Raw genomic sequence first — 24,296 nt, forward strand, 5'->3', positions numbered from 1 at the left:
GGAAAAGCCCTCTCGAAATTTTAATTTTCATTTCCTGTTTGCCCAGCGTGGAGCTCTGATCAGCACAGGTGGCAATGCAGTCCCAAATCCAAAAAGAGCTCCAGCATGGACCGTACGGGAGATACTGGATCTGATCGCTGTATGGGGAAACAAATCTGTTCTATCAAAGCTCCGTTACAGAAGAGGAAATGCCAAAGCGTTTGAAAAAAAAATCTACAGGCTACACAGTGCTGCGTGACAAGCATAACGGGAAGCCAGAGACTCAAATGGACGCTCATGGAGGGAGGGAGGGGATACTGAGGACTCCAGCTATCCCACAGTCCCCAGCAGTCTCTGAAAAGTATTTGCATTCTTGGCTGAGGTCTCAATGCCTGTAGGTTCAAATACATTGTCCAGCATGGTTCAGGGAATAGCTCGTCAATTTACTCTCCCCCCCGCCCCCCCGTGAAAGAAAAGGGAAAGAAATCGTTTCTTGACTTCTTTCAATGTCACCCTATGTCTACTGAATGCTGCTGGTAGATGCGATGCTGCAGCAGTGAAGAGCAGTATCCACTCCTCTCCCTGCCCGGTGGCAGACGGTGCAGTAGGACTGGTAACTGTCCTTATTATCAACCCGTGAGTGCTCCTGGCTGGCTTCAGGTGAGGCTGGCTGGGGGCGCCTGGGTGAAAATAGGAATAATTCTTGGTCATTCCCAGTAGATGGTACAGAACGGCTGGTAACCGTCCTCATCATAGCAACTAGGGGATGAGCTCCATCAGCCCCTCCCTTTCTTGTGTAAAGAAAAGATTCTGTACTGCCTGGACTATCATAGCAGCGGCATGCTGGTCTCCTCTCCCCCGCACCACTTAATGTCCTGCCTGGACTGTCATAGCCCTGGAAGGCTGCCTCCCCCTCATTTTATCTCACTAACAAGTCATTGTTTCTTATTCCTGCATTCTTTATAACTTCATGACACAAATGGGGGGGACACTGCCACGGTAGCCCAGGAAGGTTGGGGGAGGAGGGAAGCAACGGGTGGGGTTGTTGCAGAGGTACCCCCCGTGAATAGCATGTAGCTCATCATTTCTGCAGGATCTGACACAGAGCAGCTGTGCTCTCTGATACACTGGTTCTCTAGTACACTTGCCCCATATTCTAGGCAGGACTGACTCTGTTTTTAGAAACCATAAAGGAGGGATTGACTCGGGGAGTCATTCCTAGTTCTTCTTCGAGTGCTTGCTCATATCCATTCCAATTAGGTGTGCGCGTGCTGCGTGCACGTTCGTCGGAGACTTTTTACCCTAGCAACACTCGGTGGGCCGGCAGGTCGCCCCCTGGAGTGGCGCCGGTATGGAGCCTGATATATACCCCTGCTGGCCCGCCCGCTCCTCAGTTCCTTCTTACCGCCCGTGTCGGTCGTTGGAACTGTGGAGCACGGCTAGCCGTTCTCCACCTCCCTAGCGTTTCACTCTTCTGCAGTTTAGTGTATATAGTTCTGTTATTATAGTAATAGTTGTAGTTATAAAGTTAGTTAAGTGTAGTTGTAGATAGTTATATAGAGGATCGGGGGTTCGCCCCTCTTCCTCCCCGCGGTGCCGGGGCCCATGCCCGGTTCACCCGGCTTTAAGCCTTGTGCGGCCTGTCATCGGCCGATGCCAACAGGAGATCCGCACGACTCCTGCCTGAGGTGCCTAGGCGAGTCCCACCTTGTGGACAAGTGCCAGATCTGCAAGGCGTTCAAGGCCCGAACGAAGAAGGAGCGGGACAGTCGCCTGAAGCAGATCCTGATGGAGGCAGCGCTGACTCCCCCACCGTCGGCACCGACTCTGGCACCGGGGCCAAGTATCGCCTCTGCTCCGGACCGCCCGGCACCGGCAAAGGCTTCGACTTCCCGCTCGGCACCAGCCCGGCACCCTAGCCGGCACCGCTCCCCCTCCCCGAGGAGCAAGAAGCACAGGGCTCCTGCGGTGCCTACAATCGCACCTCAGTCGGAGCGTGCCTCCAAACCTGACCACCCGGCACCGTCATCCGCCGCGGCACCGAGCGTCGTCGCACCGTCGACTCCGGCTCCTCAGGGACCGTTGAGTCCGGTGCATCTCAGCTCCCCTGTGAGAACAGCAGTTGAGCTCGTCGCACCCTCCACGCCGGAGACCTTCTCCGTTGCATGCGACCTCATCGCCATGACAGAGCCCAAGCTGCCCCAACCCCGGCACCGCTGGTGCGGGTTCTCCAATCGATGGGCAAGCCTGCCATGGTGCGGCCGCATTCGCCGGGCACTACTGAGCATCGGTCCCGTTCCAGATCGAGGGACCACTCTCAACGACGCCGCTCGAGATCCAGACGCCGCTCGCAGTCACGAGACCACTACCTGCGGCACCGGTCGTACTTGCGGCACCGTTCAAGATCCCGGTCGCCGTCGTACTACTCTCGGCACCGGTCTAGATCGCGGCACCGACGTTCCTACCTCAGCCGATCCTGGCACAGCAGCATACGGCACCGGTCGACCTCCCGGCACCGAGCTGGTAGCAGGTCCCAGTCCAGATCAAGGTACCACCATGACTCCCAGTACCACTCGCCGGCACCGCGCAGCGACATCAGGGTGCGCAGAGGCCCGACGCAGTCATCGACGGCTCCTCCGTGGCCTTCAAGGCACTCGTCCACCTCTTCCCGAATGGACAGCGCCTCTTACGGGGGTTCAGATGTGCAGGCCCACCCGGACCAGGGACCACCACAATGGTCCTTTTGGACGCCCTGGGCATACCACCAAGCCCAGGGCGAACCTTCAGGCCCCGCTTGCTCTGGCCAATCGGAGCATCGGGCACCGGAGGCCACGGTCAGCCGTCCCCCCCGCCCCCGCAGGTATGGAGGAAGTCCCTATGGATCCCCTGGTGCAGCAGGATGCTCAGGAAGTAGAGGTCCCTCTGGACGAGGCTTCAGTTCAGGAACCACTCCTCCCGGGGGTGTCTTCTTCCTCGTCCCCAGATGAGGCGGTTGCGGGCACATCTTCATCAGGGCCCCCACCGATTGATCTCAGGGCACACCAGGACCTTCTGAGGCGAGTTGCCCAGAACATAAACCTTCCTGTCGAGGAAGTCCCGGAAGTGGAGGACCCGGTGGTAAGCATTCTTTCTGCGGAGGCACCAACCAGGGTAGCCCTCCCCTTCATCAAGTCGATCCAGGCGAAGGCGGACACCATCTGGCAGTCTCCAGCCTCCATTCCACCCACTGCCTGCGGAGTGGAAAGGAAATATATGGTACCATCCAAGGGTACGAGTACCTCTATGTACACCCTGCTCCTTGGTGGTACAGTCAGTCAATGAGCGGGAACGCCACGGCCAACAAGCTCCTGCGCCAAAATCCAGGGAAGCCAGGCGCATGGACTTGCTGGGCCACAAGGTGTACTCCGCGGGAGGCCTTCAGCTCCGTGTGGCGAACCAGCAAGCCCTCCTGAGTCATTACAGCCACAACACCTGGGAGGCTGTCGGCAAATTTACGGAGCTGCTTCCCCAGGACTCACGCCAGGAATTTTCATCTCTCCTGGAAGAGGGCAGGAGGGTCGCCAGGACCTCCCTACAAGCGTCCTTAGATGCCGCAGATTCGGCAGCAAGAACATTGGCATCAGGCGTAGCCATGCGCCGTATATCGTGGCTGCAGTCTTCCGGACTACCGCCGGAGCTACAGTACACGATTCAGGACCTGCCATTTGATGGGCAGGGCCTTTTCTCTGAAAAGAAAGATCCCAGACTACAGAGCCTGAAGGATAACCGAGTCATCATGCGGTCACTGGGTATGCACACGTCCCAGACTCAGAGAAGGCCATTCCGCCCCTACCATCAGCGCACTTACCCCCCGCCTCGCCCCAGACAAGATTTCAACCGGAGGTGAGGTCGGCCGAACCGTAGACGTCAACCAGGTCCTCAAAGGGGTAATACTTCCGGGTCCGACAAGCCACCGCAGGGACCCAAAGCGAACTTTTGAAGGTGCGCCCGAGAGCAGCTTACCAATCCCTTCCCTGGACCCACTTCATTTTCTCAACCGCCTCCGCCCCTTCCTGCCGTCATGGTCCCAGCTAATCTCGGATCGTTGGGTCCTGCGCACGGTGCAGTTTGGTTACCATCTTCAGTTTGTTTCTCCTCCCTCCTCGTCCCTCTTCAGGGACCCCTCTCACGAGCAACTTATCCTCCAGGAGGTTCACAAGCTCCTGCTCATTGGAGCTATAGAGGAGGTGCCAAGGGAGCTAAGGGGCAAGGGGTTTTATTCCCGGTACTTCTTAATCCCCAAGTCAAAAGGGGGCCTTTGATCCATCCTGGACCTGCGAGGACTGAACAAATTCATCAAAAAGTTCAAGTTCCGCATGGTAACCTTAGGAACCATCATTCCCTCCTTGGATCCCGGAGATTGGTACGCCGCTCTCGACATGAAGGATGCATACTTCCACATTGCGATCTTTCCCCCGCACAGGCGGTATCTTCGCTTTGTGGTAAATCAGGACCACTACCAGTTCACGGTCCTCCCCTTTGGGCTCTCCTCAGCCCCCCGGGTGTTCACCAGGTGTATGGCGGTCGTCGCCGCTGCCCTGCGCCGTCGTTGTATCCATGTCTTCCCTTACCTCGACGACTGGCTCATTCGAGGCACGTCGGAGGCGCAGGTGACCGGGCACATCACCATCATCAGGGAGCTGTTTGCGAGCCTAGGTCTGACCATCAACCCGGACAAGTCCACTCTGGTGCCTACGCGGAGCATAGAGTTCATCAGGGCAGTGCTGGATTCCAACCTCACAATGGCCAGCCTCCCCCGGCACCGATTCCGAGCCATAGTGTCCATGGTCACAAGCCTGCAGGCCTTCCCGACCACGTCTGCTTGAACGTGCCTTGCTCTCCTGGGGCACATGGCCGCATGCACCTTCGTCACCAGACATGCAAGACTCCGCATGCGCCCGCTGCAGACCTGGCTCGCGTTGGTCTATCGACCAGGCAGGGATGCCATAGACACAATCGTAACGATTCCACCAATTGTTCTAGGTTCCCTAGGCTGGTGGACAACGCCCTCCCAAGTGTGTGCGGGCCTACCGTTTCACGCCCCTCAGCCCTCAGTGTCCCTGACAATGGACGCGTCATCGCTGGGCTGGGGTGCGCATCTGGGGACCCTGCGTACACAGGGTCTATGGTCACAGAGAAAGTTGACTCTTCACATCAATGTCTGGGAGCTACGGGCAGTTCGCCTAGCATGCCAGACATTCCAATGCCATTTGCACGACTGTTGTGTTGCGGTATTCACGGACAACACAACGGCCGTGTATTACATCAACAAGCAGGACGGGACCCGGTCCTCCCCGCTGTGTCAGGAAGCAATACGTCTGTGGGACTTTTGCATAGCCCACTCTATTCACCTAGTGGCCTCCTTTCTCCCGGGAGTGCAGAACACCCTTGCGGATCACCTGAGCAGATCCTTCCTGTCCCACGAATGGTCCATCCATCCGGACGTCCTCTCTGTCGTTTTCCAGAGGTGGGGGTTTCCCCAGATAGATCTGTTCGCCTCTAGATTGAACAGAAAATGCCAGGTGTTCTGCTCTCTACAGGGTCGCTCCCCGGGTTCCCTGTCGGACGCGTTCCTCATACCGTGGACGGGTCGTCTTTGCTACACCTTTCCACCCTTCCCTCTCATCCATCGAGTCCTGATCAAGGTTCGGAGAGACAAGGCCCGCCTCATCCTGATCGCTCCGGCGTGGCCGCGGCAGCCTTGGTACACCATGCTGCTCGATCTGTCCCTGGCGAATCCGATTGCCCTACCTCTTTGACCGGACCTGATCACACAGGACTTCGGCAGGATGCGCCATCCGGATCTACAGTCCCTCCATCTGTCTGCATGGCTCCTGGCTGGCTAAGCCAGTCCGAGTTGCGCTGTTCCGATGCAGTACAACAAGTGTTGTTGGGCAGCAGGAAGCCTTCCACGCGTTCAACCTACCTAGTGAAATGAAAACGCTTCTGCTGCTGGTGTAGCCAGCACGACCACAACCCACTCGCCGTGCTAGTCCCCACCATTCTGGACTATGTGTGGTCTCTCAAGCAGCAGGGCTTGGCGATCTCCTCTCTGCGCGTCCACCTCGCGGCTGTGTCCGCCTTCCATCCAGGCGAGGCTGGCGGGTCCGTGTTTTCTCACCCGATGGTGTCTAGGTTTATCAAAGGCCTGGAGCGACCCTCGGGTCAAACGGCCTACCCCTACTTGGGACCTGAACCTTGTCCTGACCAGGCTCATGGCGCCCCCCTTCGAACCCTTAGCCAAATGCTCGCTCCTGTACCTGTCCTGGAAGGTGGCCTTCCTAGTCGCTATTACGTCGGCCCGGCGAGTCTCGGAGCTTCGGGCTCTGACCGTGGACCCTCTGTATACGGTGTTCCATAAGGACAAAATACAGCTGCGACTGCACCCGGCATTCCTCCCTAAGGTCATCTCCGCCTTCCATATTAACCAAGATGTCTTCCTGCCAGTCTTTTACCCGAAGCCGCATTCATCCCGAAGAGAGTAACAGCTCCACTCCTTGGATGTAAGAAGGGCCCTCGCGTTCTACATTGAGAGAACTAAACCCTTCCGACGTTCACCACAATTGTTTGTGGCAGTAGCGGAACAAATGAGAGGCATGGCAATCTCCTCCTAGCGTATCGCATCCTGGGTCACGTCCTGCATCAGGACATGCTACGACTTGGCCCGTGTGCCAATGGGGCCCCTTACCGCCATTCTACCAGGGCTCAGGCTTCGTCGGCCGCGTTTTTGGCTCACGTCCCCATACAGGAAATCTGCCGTGCGGCCACATGGTCTTCTGTACACACCTTCGCATCACACTATGCGCTGGTCCAGCAAGCTAGAGACGATGCCGCTTTCGGCGCAGCGGTTTTACAGTCTGCAACGTCTCGCTCCGACCCCACCGCCTAGGTAAGGCTTGGGAATCACCTAATTGGAATGGATATGAGCAAGCACTCGAAGAAGAAAAGACGGTTACTCACCTTTGTAACTGTTGTTCTTCGAGATGTGTTGCTCATATCCATTCCACACCCGCCCTCCTTCCCCTCTGTCGGAGTAGCCGGCAAGAAGGAACTGAGGAGCGGGCGGGCCAGCAGGGGTATATATCAGGCGCCATACCGGCGCCACTCCTGGGGGCGACCTGCCGGCCCACCGAGTGTTGCTAGGGTAAAAAGTCTCCGACGAACGTGCACACGGCGCGTGCACACCTAATTGGAATGGATATGAGCAACACGTCTCGAAGAACAACAGTTACAAAGGTGAGTAACCGTCTTTTTTGCCTTTGCGCCCCCGACCGATCTCAGCCAGGGGCACCCATGATAGCAGCAGACAGTACAAAAGGACAGATACCCGTCATCTCATTGCCCATTTACACCGGCAGCAGACGGTACAGAATGACTGGTAACCGTCTCTGCTATCATGCAAAAGCAAATGAATGCTGCTGTGTAATGCTGGAGTATCGCCTCTGTCCGCGGCATCCAGTACACATACGGTGACTTTAAAAAAAAAAAAAAAAAAAAAAAAAAAAAAGCTGAACGGGCTCCATGGTTGCTGTACTATGGCGTCTGCCAGGGCAATCCAGGGAAAAAGGGCACGAAATGATTGTCTGCCGTTGCTTTCCTGGAGGAAGGAATGACTGACGACATTACCCAGAAACACCCGCGACAATGATTTTTGCCCCATCAGCCACTGGGTTCTCAACCCAGAATTCTAAGGGGTGGGGGAGACTGCGGGAACTATGGGATAGCTTCGGAATAGCTACCCACAGTGCAATGCTCCGGAAATCAACGCTAGCCCCCGACCATGGACGCACACTGCCGAATTAATGTGCTTAGTATGGCTGCCTGCACTCGACTTTATACAATCTGTTTTATAAAACCAGTTTATGTAAAATCGGAATAATCCCGTAGTGTAGACGTACCCTGTGATGTTTATAGCACTCTGCAGTTCAGACTATGGGGGCCTGAATTACAGCTCACCCTAGCATGCTGTACTGTAACTCCCCTGTGTGGATGCTGCAGGTGCAAACAGAAAGGTACCTAGTTCTCATTAACTTAAGTCTTGTTGGGCTAATAAGGATTTTATTAGCCCAAACTTTTGTTCGTGCTTGTTGTGTCCACATGGGGGAGTTACTGTGCAGCATGCTAGTGTACGCTGCAGTTCATATCCCTGTAGTCCAAAGTGTGTGGCCAAGTAGATAAGCTCAAAGACTCTGTGAACAAGGTCTTGTGTCTTAAGTAGAACATTAGACCTACGTAATGCCCGTGGGATCCCTGAATTATGCATCACTGCTTCACCCAAGGATTCTTCCCTTCACTATTTCTCTCCAGTACAGTCCAACCAGTCCAACATAACTTGTGGCATTTATTTTGATGTTAGATTCAATTTAAGTTTCCACTCTCCTTTGGATTTTTAGCGTGCTTTAGATATATTGAAAACTCATAACTGCATTGTCAAAATGTCAGGGGGGAACTGGAAGATCTGGCATCTAGGTGGGGACATTTAGGACTAAGCGGTGACTGCAGGAATGGGACCCAACATAATAAATAGTTCCTGAATTTTTGTAATAGAAACAATAGGTTTTGAGATTTTAGGCTTCAATCCATACGAGTACTTATGCATGTACTTAACTTTCCGTGCATGAGTAGTTCCATTGATTTAAATAGGATTACCCGTGTGCATAAAATTAAACATGTGCACAAGTGTTTGCAGGATTGAGGATTTAGTCCATAATACTTGAAAAATTAGCCAAATTGTCCTCTTGTCACAAGGTAATTGAATTATTAGAGGCATTCAAGAGCCCCAGTTTTTTAAACCTAGCCTATACTGATACTAATGTGGTAAAATTTTCGATGTTTTACTTTTTAATCTTAATGTTGTCTTTAATATTTTCATCTTTTCTGCATTACATTTTCTGATATTTGTACATTCACATTTGACAAGATTTTTATAGAAAAAATAGGAAACACTAAAATAAGAAACTTTCTCAGAAAAAATATTAAAGAGAACAAAAAACAAAACCAAACCCCGAAAACAAACAAACAAACAACTAGAATCCCAACAACCCTGAAATCCAAGTTTGGTCATGGAATAAATGCCAGTGAGTCATTATCTTAATTTATTCCTGTATCATTTGCATTTATAGAATAGTAATGTTTTATGAGGATATTGTTTTATCATCTATTCCATCTTACTAGCTACCTAAATAGTTATCTAGTGGTTAGAGCATGGATTGGGAGCTAGGAAACTGGGTCAAGTCCTAGCTCTGCCACCAGGCTCTGTGGTCTTGGGCAAATCAATCAATCAATCAATCGCTCTGCCTCAAGTGTCCCAACTGTCAGAATTGAGATAGTAATGGTTACTACTGTACTTCCCTCACATGGGGGGTTGTGAGTATTAATTAGTTAATGTCTAAATGCTTAAATATATATAGAGTGGGATTTTTAAAAGCACTCAGCATTGGTTTTACTTTGCTTCCATTGATCTCTGTGGTAGATTTGGGAGCTGAATCAGGCCAACACGGAGAGCTTTTAAAAATCCTACCAATATAGTGCCATGTAAATGATAATCATTATTGTAATGTATTTATTTCCTAATCTGTTTATATAGCTATTCATATCATGGGGCAGATGTTCCCCTCTTGTGTTAAACAAGAGTTAGAGGGGAAAACTGCACTGGAAACCCTGAAATATTTTCTTCTTAGGCTTTTCTCAATATCATTTCCTTCTAATGAAGGAGCTTACAGTCTCCTGGAATGGAATGCAAAACGCAGTTAACCTGGATCCAGGAATGTTCTGTGCTGGTTACAGGTCTCACCTGTCTGATGTTTAAGCAAAAGTTAGTACTTCCCCCTCTGTGCCTGTTAGTTGCAGCCCTCAGGAAGGGGTAGAACTACTTTACCATTCTCAGAAAATGTACACAATATGTGATTGTCTGAGCTATGCGTACGAAGAGAGGCACTCCCTTTGCTTACAGGCTACTTCACAGATCTGCTTTATGCTGCAGAGGTGTGTAGGTGCATAAACATGTAAGAGACGACCTTCCTCTTGAAACTAAGGCAATGCCTACACTACGAGCTAGGAGTGTGGCTCCTCAGCTCGCGCACGTACTTACACTAGCTCTCATTGAGCTAGCATGACTGTAAGTAGCAATGTAGCCATGGTAGCACTGATTGTGGCAGCAGAGGCATGTGCCAAGTACAAACCAGTGGGTATGTACTTGGCACGGCCCAGACGTGTCTCTGTTGTCACTATGAGTGCTACCATGGGTACCCGGTTATTTATACTCATGCTAGCTTGATGAGAGCTAGCGTGAGTATGTGTACATGAGCAGGACAATCGCATTCCTAGCTCATGGTATAGACATAGCCTGATTTTTGCTTTTTGAAAACGGCAGTAGGACTCTGATGGACTTTGAAAGACAAGGTGGACCAGTACAAAATATTACCTCATTCACCTTGTCCAGTAAAATATATTACCTCACCCATCTTGTCTCTCTCATATTCTGGGACCAACATGGCTACATAACACTACATATAACATTTGGCATAGACATCCATTCAGCTGCACTATTCAGTATTTCTGTTGATAGTCATTTCCTGCCTCATCTCTCTCCTCTAATTTTGCAGAAAAGTGCATGGCTACTCAGTGATCACAGTGAGTGATCCTGTCAGCTGTAACATAAATCTCCAGTATCTGTTCAATATGAGCACTTGAGTGTCTTGTATTCTTTACTACTCTTTATTGTTTCAGTGGCAAATGTTCTGCACTCATTGATAGTTGCTGTCATTTTTCTATGGTTATGAGGAAACTGAAACCTATTCTATGTTTTTGTTTGCCTTTAGTGATGTGCAAAATTCCACAAGAAGTGCATATCTGTGTTGTTTTGTTGACTTGCAAAATTTTGTAGCTCACAAATTTAAATAAAAAAAGCTTTTTCCCCATGTCCACTTATATATGCATATGTCTATAGCCTCTTTCCCATTCATCGATGTGTAGATTATTTTATTTTTAATGTAACTTGTGTACTCAGTAAACCATTTATCACCAAATGAGTCCCAGAAGTGCAGCCACTTTCTGTTGATGGGTGTGCCTTACTTCTAAATGATTGTCCATAAAAACAAATAAGTGTTGCATATGTCACTTAACCTCTTGGGAAAGGTGAGAGAGCCAGAATGTTCTCCATGGAGAGCAAGAAGCATTACAAAAGAAAGACATGCATGTTCCTCTGACAGGCTGTCCTGACACTTGTAACATCCTTGCATATAAATAAGCATCTGTTTGAAACCTCATTTTTTATTTTGCATATGGGCATGTACATTGATAAACAAGGTTAGCCTGCTTTCTATGTTTAAAAAGATTTTCAGAGGTTGAGGGCTGATTAATGTTTCTCTCTTCATGCTGGAGTATAATTGGATACCTCATGTGACAGGCTCTGCTACATCTCATTGGTATAAAACCTACATTTTTCACATAGACTCTTTCTTTAATGTAATCGTGTTGAGTCCAATTAACCCAGTAAATCAATTCTGCCTCACTTGATTCATATTATGCATCATTTGATAAAAACAGAAGCTCATAGCAGACTTTAAATCCTACAGAATAATTCTGATTTAGGAGGTGAGCTTGGTAGGATGAAGTAGTGTTATGAGTTATTTAAAGCTTCCCATGCTTAAAGTATCTGGAGAGTAATATGACATAGTTTAGTAAAATAAATACTATTTTTTAGGATAGTTAGAATTGTACCAGTTGTTGTCATGATAACTAACCATTCATAGTGTTATATTTTCTGGTGTGGGGTAATAGAATTAAACATGCATTGCTCAGCATTTTACACTGATTTATTTGACTTGATTTTGCCTGTCTCCTCATCTGAATTATACATTCATAGACTCTCATAGACTTTAGGACTGGAAGGGACCTCGAGAGGTCATCGAGTCCAGTCCCCTGCCCTCATGGCAGGACCAAATACTGTCTAGACCATCCCTAATAGACATTTATCTAACCTACTCTTAAATATCTCCAGAGATGGAGATTCCACAACTTCCCTAGGCAATCTGTTCCAGTGTTTAACTACCCTGACAGTTAGGAACTTTTTCCTAATGTCCAACCTAAATCTCCCTTGCTGCAGTTTAAGCCCATTGCTTCTTGTTCTATCATTGGAGGCTAAGGTGAGCAAGTTTTCTCCCTCCTCCTGATGACACCCTTTTAGATACCTGAAAACTGCTGTCATGTCCCCTCTCAGTCTTCTCTTTTCCAAACTAAACAAACCCAATTGTTTCAGCCTTCCTTCATAGATCATGTTCTCAAGACCTTTAATCATTCTAGTTGCTCTTCTCTGGACCCTCTCCAATTTCTCCACATCTTTCTTGAAATGCGGTGCCCAGAACTGGACAGAATACTCCAGCTGAGGCCTAACCAGCGCAGAGTAAAGCGGACGAATGACTTCTCGTGTCTTGTTTACAACACACCTGTTAATACATGCCAGAATTACGTTTGCTTTTTTTTGCAACAGTATCACACTGTTGATTCATATTAAGCTTGTGGTCCACTATGACCCCTAGATCTCTTTCTGCCATACTCCTTCCTAGACAGTCTCTTCCCATTCTGTATGTGTGAAACTGATTGTTCCTTCCTAAGTGGAGCACTTTGCATTTATCTTTATTGAACTTCATCCTGTTTACCTCAGACCATTTCTCCAATTTGTCCAGATCATTTTGAATTTTGACCCTATCCTCCAAAGCAGTTGCAATCCCTCCCAGTTTGGTATCGTCCGCAAACTTAATAAGCGTACTTTCTATGCCAACATCTAAATCGTTGATGAAGATATTGAACAGAGCCGGTCCCAAAACAGACCCCTGCGGAACCCCACTTGTTATTCCTTTCCAGCAGGATTGGGAGCCATTAATAACTACTCTCTGAGTACGGTTATCCATCCAGTTTGTCCCTGCCTGCAGGTATATGGGATCTTGGGGAGCAATTACCACACAGGTGGGGTGCAAAATAAACTTTATTAAGAAAATGCAAAAACAGGGAAAATTTAATAGTGAGGGGTAAGGGGTTTGTTAAGGTAGGCAATTGGGGAGGGAGTTCTTTTAGTATAGTATAGGGGGTTTCTATAGTGGGGTACAATACAGTTGGGTACAATACAGTTGGTAACCAACTAACACTGAAGTATAAATGTAACAGGTAGCTAACAATTTCTAGGTAAAGGGTGTGTCACAGCAGCATATAACCAACTAACAGTTATGGGTAAAATGTGTTAAATAACCAACAACTCTAGGTAAAAATGTGTCACAGTGGTGTAAATATAAAATGTGAGGTGTGTGAGAGAGAAAAAGGGTAACCAATGGGGTTTTATGCTAGACTTCAGTAATACAATTGAGGTTTGGCAGCAGTAGGAGCGGGGTGAACACGTGGGGGAAGGGATTAAAAGAGAGAGAGAGAGAGAGAGAGAGGCAGTGGTAGAGGAATGAGGTTAGGGGATGGGGGAAGAGGAGCACGTGGTGGAGCAGAAACCAAGGATAGAGGCGCTACAGAGGGAGATTTAAACTCAGGGAGACACAGAGAGCAGACAGGCTGCAAGTTTAAACAGCAGAGAGACTGCAATAAGTGACTGGGGAGCTCGGGGGGGGGGGGAATTGGGGCAGTGGGAAGACAAATTCAAATAGTAAAAACCTTATCTATCCCCTAACTTATCCAAACTTATATAAAATGACAAGCAGCTACAGAATACAACCAGGCAATGATTTTCTAAATTTATCTTAACCAACAATTAGGCAACACAACAAATATCACAGAAACTTACAAGCTCTACAATCTTAACAAACTATGACTTATTAAAAAAAAACAAGACCTATGGTGCACCTTATGCTATGGGGAGGTTACAGAGGGCAGAGTGTATCCAGGACCCAGCTCCCAAGGAAGCCAAGGGATGGTGGCTACAGCGGTGGATACAGCTGAAAGCAGAGAGCCCCAAGGCAAAGCCCACAGGAGCAGAGCTTAGCAGTGGCAAAGAGCCCTGTAGTTTAAGAGAGGTTTTAAGACACAGACCAAGGTTTAGCTTGAGTCTGTGTGCTGGGGAAACAGAGCCAGCAGCTAAAATAATAAAATAAAAGTATAGAAAGTTTTACAGAGGGATTCTTACCAGTCCCCAAGGCAGCAGCAAAGGCAGAAGCAGCAGCAACATCAGAAGAGGCAAGGAGGGTTCGGTACAGTCTCAATAATCAGGAGATCTCTCAGGTAGCAATTTGTTCTTCGTGGGGGGTGGGTTTCAAAAACGGGGGTACGCTCAAAAATAAAACGAGAGCGGAGAAAGGACCCCCAGAACCCATGGCTGATCAGACCAGGCAGCAATGCAGGAACCTTTCTGAGGTGTGTTTAAAAAATGTCTGGTTTTAAAGGCAAACTTGGGCAGTTTCCCACCAGTAATCCTGATAGGCTCCCTCTGTCACAGGGGAGGGGGCACAGGGGAAAAACTGAAGGTAAGCCCAGAGACATGCCTGGACATAGTCCTGTGCAATAGGTGACTCAAGAGCACATGAGACTATGACTCATGCCCAGGATCTTAAAACCACAGTAGGCCTTGCAGCTCTGGACATTGCCTACCCTACACCAAGCCCAGGTTCAACGAGGTGATAACAGGACTAACCCTTTGAAAAGGGCAGTGGTCCCACTTAACATGCAGCACAAGTGGCCATCCCTTTGAGAAGGGCAATGGCTCTTGTTAAACAACTTAAGGGGCCCTCCCTTTGAGAAGGGCAGTGGCCCTGGTAAACAACTTAACAGCCAGGGAAGGGCGGCCACAGGAGAACAGAAAACAAAATGGAGTCTGGGGAAACAAAATGGAATAGGGGAATAGCTGTAACGGACACAGTTATGCACCCACCTTATAGTAGCCGCATCTAAATTGTACTTTCCTAGTTTATCTATAAGAATATCATGCGAGACCGTATCAAATGCCTTACTAAAGTCTAGGTATATCACATCCATTGCTTCTCCCTTATCCACAAGGCTCGTTATCCTATCAAAGAATGCTATCAGATTAGTTTGACATGATTTGTTCTTTACAAATCCATGCTGGCTATTCCCTATCACCTTACTACCTTCCAACTGTTTGCAGATGATTTCTTTAATTACTTGCTCCATTATCTTCCCTGGCACAGAAGTTAAACTAGCTGGTCTGTAGTTTCCTGGGTTGTTTTTATTTCCCTTTTTATAGATGGGCACTATATTTGCCCCTTTTCAGTCTTCTGGAATCTCCCCCGTCTCCCATGATTTCCCAAAGATAATAGCTAGAGGCTCAGATACCTCCTCTATTACTCCTTGAGTATTCTAGGATGCATTTCATCAGGCCCTGGTGACTTGCAGGCATCTAACTTTTCTAAGTGATTTTTTACTTGCTCTTTTTTTATTTTATCTTCTAAACCTACTCTCTTCCCGTAAGCATTCACTATGTTAGACATTCCTTCAGACTTCTCAGTGAAGACCGAAACAAAGAAGTTATTAAGCATCTCTGCCATTTCCAAGTCTCCCGTTACTGTTTCCCCCTCCTCACTGAGCAGTGGGCCTACCCTGTCCTTGGTCTTCCTCTTGCTTCTAATGTATTGATAAAATTCTTTAAAGAGTTTTGTGCCAAGCACTATTTTGTGCCAAGCACTGCTGGGGATGGTTTAACTTTTGCTTTATTTTTTTTAATAAAAGAAAACAGAATGATATTTACCAAAAAGATCTCCATTTCTTGCACATAGTTCTTACTCAGTACAAGAAGATACCGCCTGTAATTTCCCTCTTTCTCCCTCCTGGCTCAGTAGTTCACTTGCTTTTTAACAGTACAAAAATCTATTTAAATTAATTTAAAAAAACAACCCTTTCCTTTCTGCAGCCAGCTCAGTTAGGTCAATTTAGGGCTAGATTTTTGCCTGGTGTTTGTGTCCCCCGGCACAGTCTGAGCTCCTGTGGTAGGGGAGTATTAGGGGGAGTGAGGATGGAGAGCCAGGGCTAGGGTTGGTGCGCTGTGCACACTCCCCCATACACCTGGGAGTTCTGGATGGTACTGTGTTTTCTGAGCCACAGTCTATCCTGGAGTTCCCCTTGGGAGGGGTTTGCGCCACATTCCCTCCAATTTGGGACTGTGTGTAAATCACACAATGTAGCCCTTAAAATCCCCACTCCCTCCCTTATCTCATAAAAATAATGTTTTCTGCCACCAGCCACCCCCAGTTCCTGTAGTGGCCCTGTGCTGATTGTCATGGCTGATTATATAAAAACATTGAATTTATCACATATTGTCCATCTCCCGTTGTTCTCACCACTGTAGTGATAGGGTTAGCTAGCCTGTGTAATGCTGAGTGGCTTACAGTACTTCCTTGTTACACTGACCCATTATCACATGGGCCTAAACTCATTAACATGGCAGCCAGTGACTGAACCCCATATTAAGAGTGGGAGCAGATGCTGAGAGGATAACGATGGAAACATTTAATTTTTATGTATGCTTGTTAAATATATTTTGGGCTTAAAATGGAGATCTGGGGGAGGGAGTGTACATAGTGAAGAGAGGGGAACTTCAGGTTTATTCCTAAAAATATTCATTAAAAATGATCTGGTTCTCTTGATGGGATAGACAGTTTGGTTTTGCCCTGGCAGATTATCTTTCCGGGAACAAGATTATAGTTATACAAAAACATCCCTCTTATTATCCCTCATTTAAAAGGTTACATATGTCAGCCATTCAGGTATTAGAGAAAAATCAGACAAGGAAGCTTTAATCTCTATGTATTTGATGTGTATCTGTTCCATTAAAGTGAATGGCAGGAGGCTTTCTAATTATCTGTTTTACTGCAACAGATAAAAAGCTAGTAGCCAAGACACATTAGGAAATTTGGGTGCTCTAAACATATGCTAGATACTTGTAATCTATGAACTATGAGCTAAGTATAAAACCTTATTTAGATCTTCCGTTACACTGAGATGAAACCAATGTATCTTCATTGTCTCCATTGGAGTTACTGTGATTTCACCAGGATAAATGAGGTCAGAATCAAGGCTTTAGTGTTAATTTTCTTTATAATATTTTTTTCTTTAAAACTTAAGTCATGGGTTTTTTAGAGAAATAAATGGGCCATGTTTGACCACAGTAGTTAATGTTTACCACTAACCAGTGTTTGTTCATTTACTACATAGATTGACTATTAGATTTTTTTCTACTTTGGAATTTGGAGCCATAACACTGCAGTAAAATTCCGAAGAGTGTAACATAAACATTAATCACTGTATTTTAATTTTAAAAAGACCGAAAAAACACATTTTTTGTCTTTATCCTTAGAATCTGCAAATCTGGTTTTCTCCTTGCTGAACACTCATACAAAATTAACTGGTACTCCAGGCTGTTAGCACCAAACAGGCAAGGTTGATTTTCCAATCTGGTGTTAGGTTTGGAGAGTTTCTTTCATAGGCTCAAGTCTGCGGTATGAATGACTGAATGTGCTGTGCTCTTATTCACTTTCTGGTTTGATTTAGTTGGGAAAGGGTTGCAGTTAAATCTTGCTCTGGTTATAAATCAAAAATGCCACCAGTGGAGCAGTGTTCAGGATCCCTCATTGTTCTGTAGCATTCTATTGTGATCAGAATGGCATTCTGCGCAGCTTTCAAAATGCTGGAGACTAGGTGCATTTGTCTGATGAAAAGGTTATTTATCCTTTTTGTTAAGTGTTCCATTATAAGAGTTCCTTATGGGTATTCTTCCTGCGACAATGTTTATATGACCCCATCTACTGCTACCCAAAGAGTCTGATTTACTCAATAATTAAAATGCATAGTTTACAGTAAATTATTATTATTGCTTTAGGACCTGATTCACTAGTGCCATGCACAGATGCCATGCACTGTGCAAAGTAGTGAGTGTAAAATACTACCGTTCTGATTTAGAAGCAGCCTAGATTAGATGCAGTCTGGAAGATTAAGCCATTAATATTTATGTTGCTGTACCATACCTTGTCTTATCAGGATCAGGGCCTAGATCTACTAAACACTGTGCAAACACGTATGCAGGCCCAGTCCCTCACCTGAGAAGACTATATATTATCATGGGATACTGCAGGGCACATCTCATTTCTTGTATGCAGTATTGTCAACCCCAAACATTCAAAATCATTAGTCAGGCGCCAACAAATCATGACATTGTCTTAAAAATAAGGAATTTTTACATAGATAATAGCTATTGTGTTTTTTATATTAGACTTTTGATTTTTGAGCCTGTAGGATACACTCAGGTCAGATTTTCAAGCTTTTCGCTTCAGGTATGGGGATGTGACGGGGTCTGCTTATCCCGCACTAGCCCAAACAGGGTTAAGCCCATATTATTGACAGCAGAAGTCCCGCCTCCCTGGCAAGACTGGGCATGCTCTGAGTGCTCTAGTAGTATAAAGGCAGGGAGCCCAGCTCATTCTGGGCTGGAAGCTGTAGGGGAAGGACTTGCCTGGGAAACTCCTGCGGAGGGCCAGTCACAGCCCCTGACTGCACTGGGAATCAAAGCCGTTCATGGCCTGCCTGTACCCTGGCAACTGGAGGAACCCTTGGAGACGACTGGCCCTGCCGAACACAGAGGACCCGACATCTCATGGGAAACCCCAACATGAACTCTGGTAGACTCTGGGAGTTACACAATTCAGTGCTGATAAACATCTTCGTGCAGTGGGGAATGCCCTCTTGTGACCTGGAATACTGTGTCTAATTCTGGGTGCCACACTTCAGGAAAGATGTGAATAAACTGGGGAGAGTCCACAGGAGGGCAACAAAAATGATAAAAGGTTTGGAAAACCTGACCTATGAGGAAAGATTAAAAAAATCTGAGCATGTTTAGTCTTGAGAAAAGACTGGGGTGGGACCTGATAACAGTCTTCAAATATGCTAAGGTCTGTTACAAAGAGGATGGTGATCAATTGTTCTCCACATCCACTGAAGGTAGGACAAGTAGTACTAGGCTTAATGTGCAGCAAGGGAAATTTAGGTTAGATATTAGGAAAAACTTTCTAAGTATAAGGATAGTGTAGTAGCACTGGAATCAATTACCAAGGGAGAGTGTGGAATTCTCATCATTGGAGGTTTTTAAGAACTGGTTAGACAATCAGTTCTCAGATGTACTTAGTCCCGCCTCAGTGCAGGCGGCTGGATTAGCTGACCTCTTGAGGTCCTATCAGGCTGTACCTTTCTATGATTCTATGAACAAGAAGTTCAACATACTGTTCCAGAGAAGCACAAGGTCAAGACTCAAGGGGCAACAATGCCCTCCCACTGTCCTGGACAGGCCACTTCAGGTATGCCTTCCCTTCCAGACCACTAATACCCCAGGTTCTATGGAAGATTTCTCACAACAAAGCACAAGTCATTCTCATCTCACCCTATTGGCCCAGACAGTTCAAATTTGCAGACCTCCTACAAATGTCAGTCTGTCAACCCATCAGCATTCAGTCCTTCCTGGACCTGCTAACTCAGGAGAATGGCAGGATTAAACATCCCAGCCCAGACTCTTCACCTGATGGTTTGGTTTTTGGATGGGCATCAGACCTAAAGCATTCCTGTTTGGAGGCTGTTCAATCTCTTTTTAATTACAGCAGGAAAGATTCTACCAGAAAATATTATCTAGCCACGTGGAGCCATTTCTCTACTTGGGTGCACCAGAAGCAATTATCATCAGGGATTGCAGGTATTCCTGCTGTTTTAGACTCTCTCTTCACTCTTAAGACATTGGGTCTGTCTATTAGCTTATTGTGGATCCATCTAGTGCAATCAGTCCGTTCCATCCTCCAGTAGGTGGCTATTTTATTTTTACTCACTCAGTAACAACTAGATTTCTGAAGGGTCTGCTAGGAAGTAGTGAAGCCAGCACCACAGTGGGACATCTATCTTTTACTTTCAACACTTACTGGGCCACCTTTTGAACAGTTGGCCATGTGCTTTATGTCCCACCTGTCTATGAAGGTCACCTTCCTGGTTGACATTAGGTTGGTCAGGAGGGTGGGCAAGCTGGAGGCCCTCATGGCTAAACTATATTGGCTACATTTCATAAAGAGAACGTATCCCTTTGTCTCCACCTGAAATTCATCCCAAAGGTAATTTCCAAATTCCAACATAAACCAATTGATTCACTTAATGGTGCTCTTCCCAAAACCTCATGCCTCCAGCGAGAAGAGGAGACTTCACTCTCCCAATGTCAGATGAGCATTGGTGTTCTACCTGCAAAGAACAAAACCATTTACAAAATCACGTAGACTATTTGTTGCTATAGTGGAGTGAGCACGGAGACAAGCAATATCTGCTCAGAGACACTATAAATGGATTTCTGGCTGTAGCCTCCTTTACTATCAGTTGATGCATTTCACTCCCCTGGACAGGATGAGGGCCCATTTCTCTAGAGCACAGGCAACCTGAGTAGCATTTCTTCAAGACGTGCCTATGTTGGACATATGTAAGGGAGCAACCTGGAGTTCCATGCACACTTTTAAGATGCATAACACTTTGGTCCAAGCCCCTCCTGCTGATGCAGCCTTTGGAATTACAGTTTTACAGACACCTATACAACCTGCATCCTCGCACCCGCCTCCTATTTGAGTACTGCTTGCCAGACACTCAGGTGTGAAATACACATAAGGACCGGGACTCAAAGAAGAAATGGAGGTTACTTTTCTGTAATTGGAAGTTCTTCAAGATGTATGGTCCCTATCTGTTTTCCGCTACTCTTCCTCCTTCCCCATGGTTCAAGTCATGACTGGATTAATGGTAGAAAAAGAATTGGAAAGGTAGTCGGTCCTCATTTCCCCTACACCCTAGATGCTGAGCACAAGGAGATCCAGGGTGGAGACCTAGACTAACACAGACACTACTTGCAAGATTTTCTGGTCTCAGGTGCATGGTACACGTGCATGCCCACACGTGGAATATTGATAGGGACAACATATCTTGAAGAACTTCCAGTTACAGGTAAATAATCTCCATTTACCACACAGTAGTATCTGAGCTACTGCAGTTATTTCCCTGGTCTCAGAAAAAGCATTAACTACAGGGTGCTAGCTTTGAATGGTGACCTTTTTATCTCACATACTTCTAATGGCATGGGCAGGCTAATAAAATCTACCCACAAAACTAATCAAGCCAAACACTGCCAACTCCCTATAACTTACTGCCCCAACCTGCTCCCTCCTCATATGCTGACAAAAAGAGGGGAAATTGCCTTTCACCATTCTTACTATGTGTCATCTTTTTTATTTTGACCTTAAACATTTTGATCTCTTGCTGCACCTTCCAAAGAGGGAATGTTCGCAGTATTCTTTATTCTTTTAATAAGATTGGTTTTTTTTTCCTGTGGTTTTTGTACTCAGACTCAGTCAGGAAGAGTCTTTGGTTTTTCTAACTCCTTTATTCTACCATTCCCTTCCCCCATTCGCGTAAAGCGAAAACCGCGTATAAGAAAAATTACATTGAGTTGAATGGCGGGCGGAATCGGCCGCATTACAGTTACAGTATTAAAATAGTTATTTTTCTCTTTTTTGTTTTTTTTTGTTTTTGCCAACTGCGTAAAGCTGAAATCGCGCATGTTAAATGCGTGTAAGATGCGACAGACCTGTAGTTTCATAGATGTCAATCAATCTATAGCAGTGTGAAGAATTTTAAATTGAAATCTTACATTATCTTTGATGTACAATACAAGAGCCCTATCCGGAACTGATTTACAAAGTGGTTTGTGTACTCTGTCTCAGGAGTCCAGAACGGTTTTGAAGATAAGCTTTGTAGGAGGTGACTAAAATTGTCATTGAGAGGAAAGAGAGAGAGTGAGTTGAAGGGAATGTTATTTTATAAAGCCTGTGTACAGAGGACAGACACAGAAGTCTCACCCAGATTATATTTAGTACAATGCTAATACCATGGCTCAGGTAAAAAAGATGAATCCTACAGGGTATACCAGAGGTCCAGCAATTTCTTAACTAGCTGCAAATATCTTGCATTGTAATATTACAATATCTAAATGTTATCCATTTTTTTAAAGTCTTGGAATAATTTTACTAGCACTCATATACTTTACTCTGTTAGATATTTACTCAATATTCAAAATAATGTTTTCCTTGGTAGTTCCACAGAAGAAACAAGGCATCAGAAATGTGAATATATATTACACCGTGTGGAACCCAAAAAGGCAATGTGACCAAAACAAAACAAATCTTGATGGTGGTAACAAACCTACAGGAGGTACTAGGTTAACTAGTTTTCCCTTTAATGATTTTGAAATGTGGAAATTAATATACAGCGTAACATTTTTATACTACTTTGAGCTTAACTGTCTTAGCCTAGTGTGTTGTGTGTGAATAAATCTGAGTTTAAGGTCTCTGTGCTTCTCAAAGCATAAATGCATGAACCTGTTTCCTTGGATCCTGGAACGGGGGGCTTGGAAGGAGGGAGTGCTGCATTTTCCTCCCATTCTGTGGAAGCCTCTACATTGATTCCACAGAAGATTTCAGGCCTACAGATTTGGGGTGGATGGAACCAAAATAGGGAGGGCACCTGGCAGATTATTGGGAATAAACTGTTGCCAAGTTTCCTCTATACATGTGCCCCATGTCTCTGGCTGATCCCCTGTGATCCACAAGTATGGAGGATTGGTGGGGAGGTTTGGGACCAACAGCCTGTGCTTCCTCAAACAGAAAAATAGCAAACAAATTCTGTGAGTGCAACTCAGAGTGCCCAGTCCCCTAAGTGGCTTACTCCCCTACAGATCAACATTGGGCCCTAAATTCCTGGGGGCGGGGATTGTGTCAGTTTCTATGTTGAGTGAATTGTTAGCACCAATAAATGACTAATATGGTAAAAATCTAGCTAATCCACACTCCTCTAAAACTAAACTACAACTGACAAAATAAATGAACAAAAGACAAAGTTTCTTGAGCATTATTTTGATTGTTTATTGTGTTTGTCCATTTACTTGTCAATTCACAAGTTCATTAATTTATAGGTGTTCTCCGGTCAGAAGTGTAAATTAGCAAAATTCTGTTGTAATAATGAATGTTATACAGGTAAATTATCCAAGGATCAAACAATGTTAAATTATCAATTTGAGAGATTTTCCTTTAAAAAGATCCATCCATTGTGCTGTATTATTATTTCAGTGACCTCTTTTCACACAGTTATTACATCATGGATTACCATTTCTTTTGTAAATAAAGATGTAGTCTCCCAGACACCTCCCCTGCTATTCATAGTTGGGCAAACCATCTCCTGTTTGTAGCTGCATAATATTCCTATGGGAACTGCAGCAATTGCTTATGTGGAAAGGTAATATTAAGAAAGTATTTAATATATTTTTAGCTTTCTTTTAATGCAGTGCAGCTAGAAATGAGATTAAGGAGCTAGTATCTTTTAACCAGTTTATCCCCCGGGACTGCTGGCACGTGCTTCGTGGACCAGCAATAAGATAGCAATTGTATTTCACAATACCATGGTACATTCAATAGGATTGTGTAAAGTTCTGCAAAGTAGCCAAAACATGTAGGAAAGCCACTAAAAGTTGGTTTGGGGTTTTGTTTTTTCCCCCAGGATCCAAAAGCATAAATCAGGTTACCGCAAATATGGAAAATGTGGAAAAAGAAGGAACCACTAAAATTATTGTACCTTCCCCAGTAAAAAGGTAAGTGTAGTGAGACCAAAAAAGGTTTAATCTTGGCTTACTAATGAAGAGCTCCCATAAAGTGTTGGATAGAAAAAGAAGTATATTAAGTATTAGTAAATTTTTAAGACCAGGAAGGACCTTCTGCCCAACACATGCCATAGAATTTCACCCAGTAATTCTTGTATCAATGCCTTATCTTCTGGCTGCACTAGAGTGTATTGTTTAGAAAGACATCCAGTCTTGATTTAAACAAAAAAACCACCAGATTATGGCATGAAAGACACTTCCTGGGTTGGGGTTGGGGTGAAGGTCTACAGCCCCAGTGGGAGCTTCAGAAGGAAGGATCAATGCATCCAAGAATGCAGAGGAAGAATGGAGTCTGAGAAGTCCTCTGAAAGGGCACAGCATGTGTTCCTACTGTCCACCTCTGTTCAGGGCCAGTTCTTCTTTCCAGTGTGAGGCAGGAGAAAAGGTGGGCATGGCCCTATCCCACTCAAACTGCCCACTTTGGGAAATCTGGCACTGCTGTCAGTCCTTGCAGCCACCACCCATTCTGCTGTGCTGCAGACACTGGTAAGGCCAGGCATAATATTGACCAAAGTTTAAGAATCTTTTGGGCCAGATCATGAGCTGGTGTAAATCAGCA

The 24,296-nt window shown here is 46.0% G+C and overlaps 1 protein-coding gene across 4 annotated transcripts in view; it reads left to right on the plus strand.

Moving 5' to 3' along the window:
• EPB41L4A (erythrocyte membrane protein band 4.1 like 4A) overlaps positions 1-24,296 on the plus strand; it is a 215,149-nt gene that overhangs the window by 147,378 nt on the left and 43,475 nt on the right. For all 4 annotated transcript variants that reach the window (XM_030566656.1, XM_030566658.1, XM_030566657.1 and 1 more), the window contains one exon: positions 23,578-23,668. In XM_030566656.1, the coding sequence (XP_030422516.1) occupies positions 23,578-23,668 (91 nt within the window). The remainder of the gene's footprint in view (positions 1-23,577; positions 23,669-24,296) is intronic.

The sequence above is a fragment of the Gopherus evgoodei genome, chromosome 6, assembly GCF_007399415.2.
Source record: "Gopherus evgoodei ecotype Sinaloan lineage chromosome 6, rGopEvg1_v1.p, whole genome shotgun sequence".
Lineage (NCBI taxonomy): Eukaryota > Metazoa > Chordata > Testudines > Testudinidae > Gopherus > Gopherus evgoodei.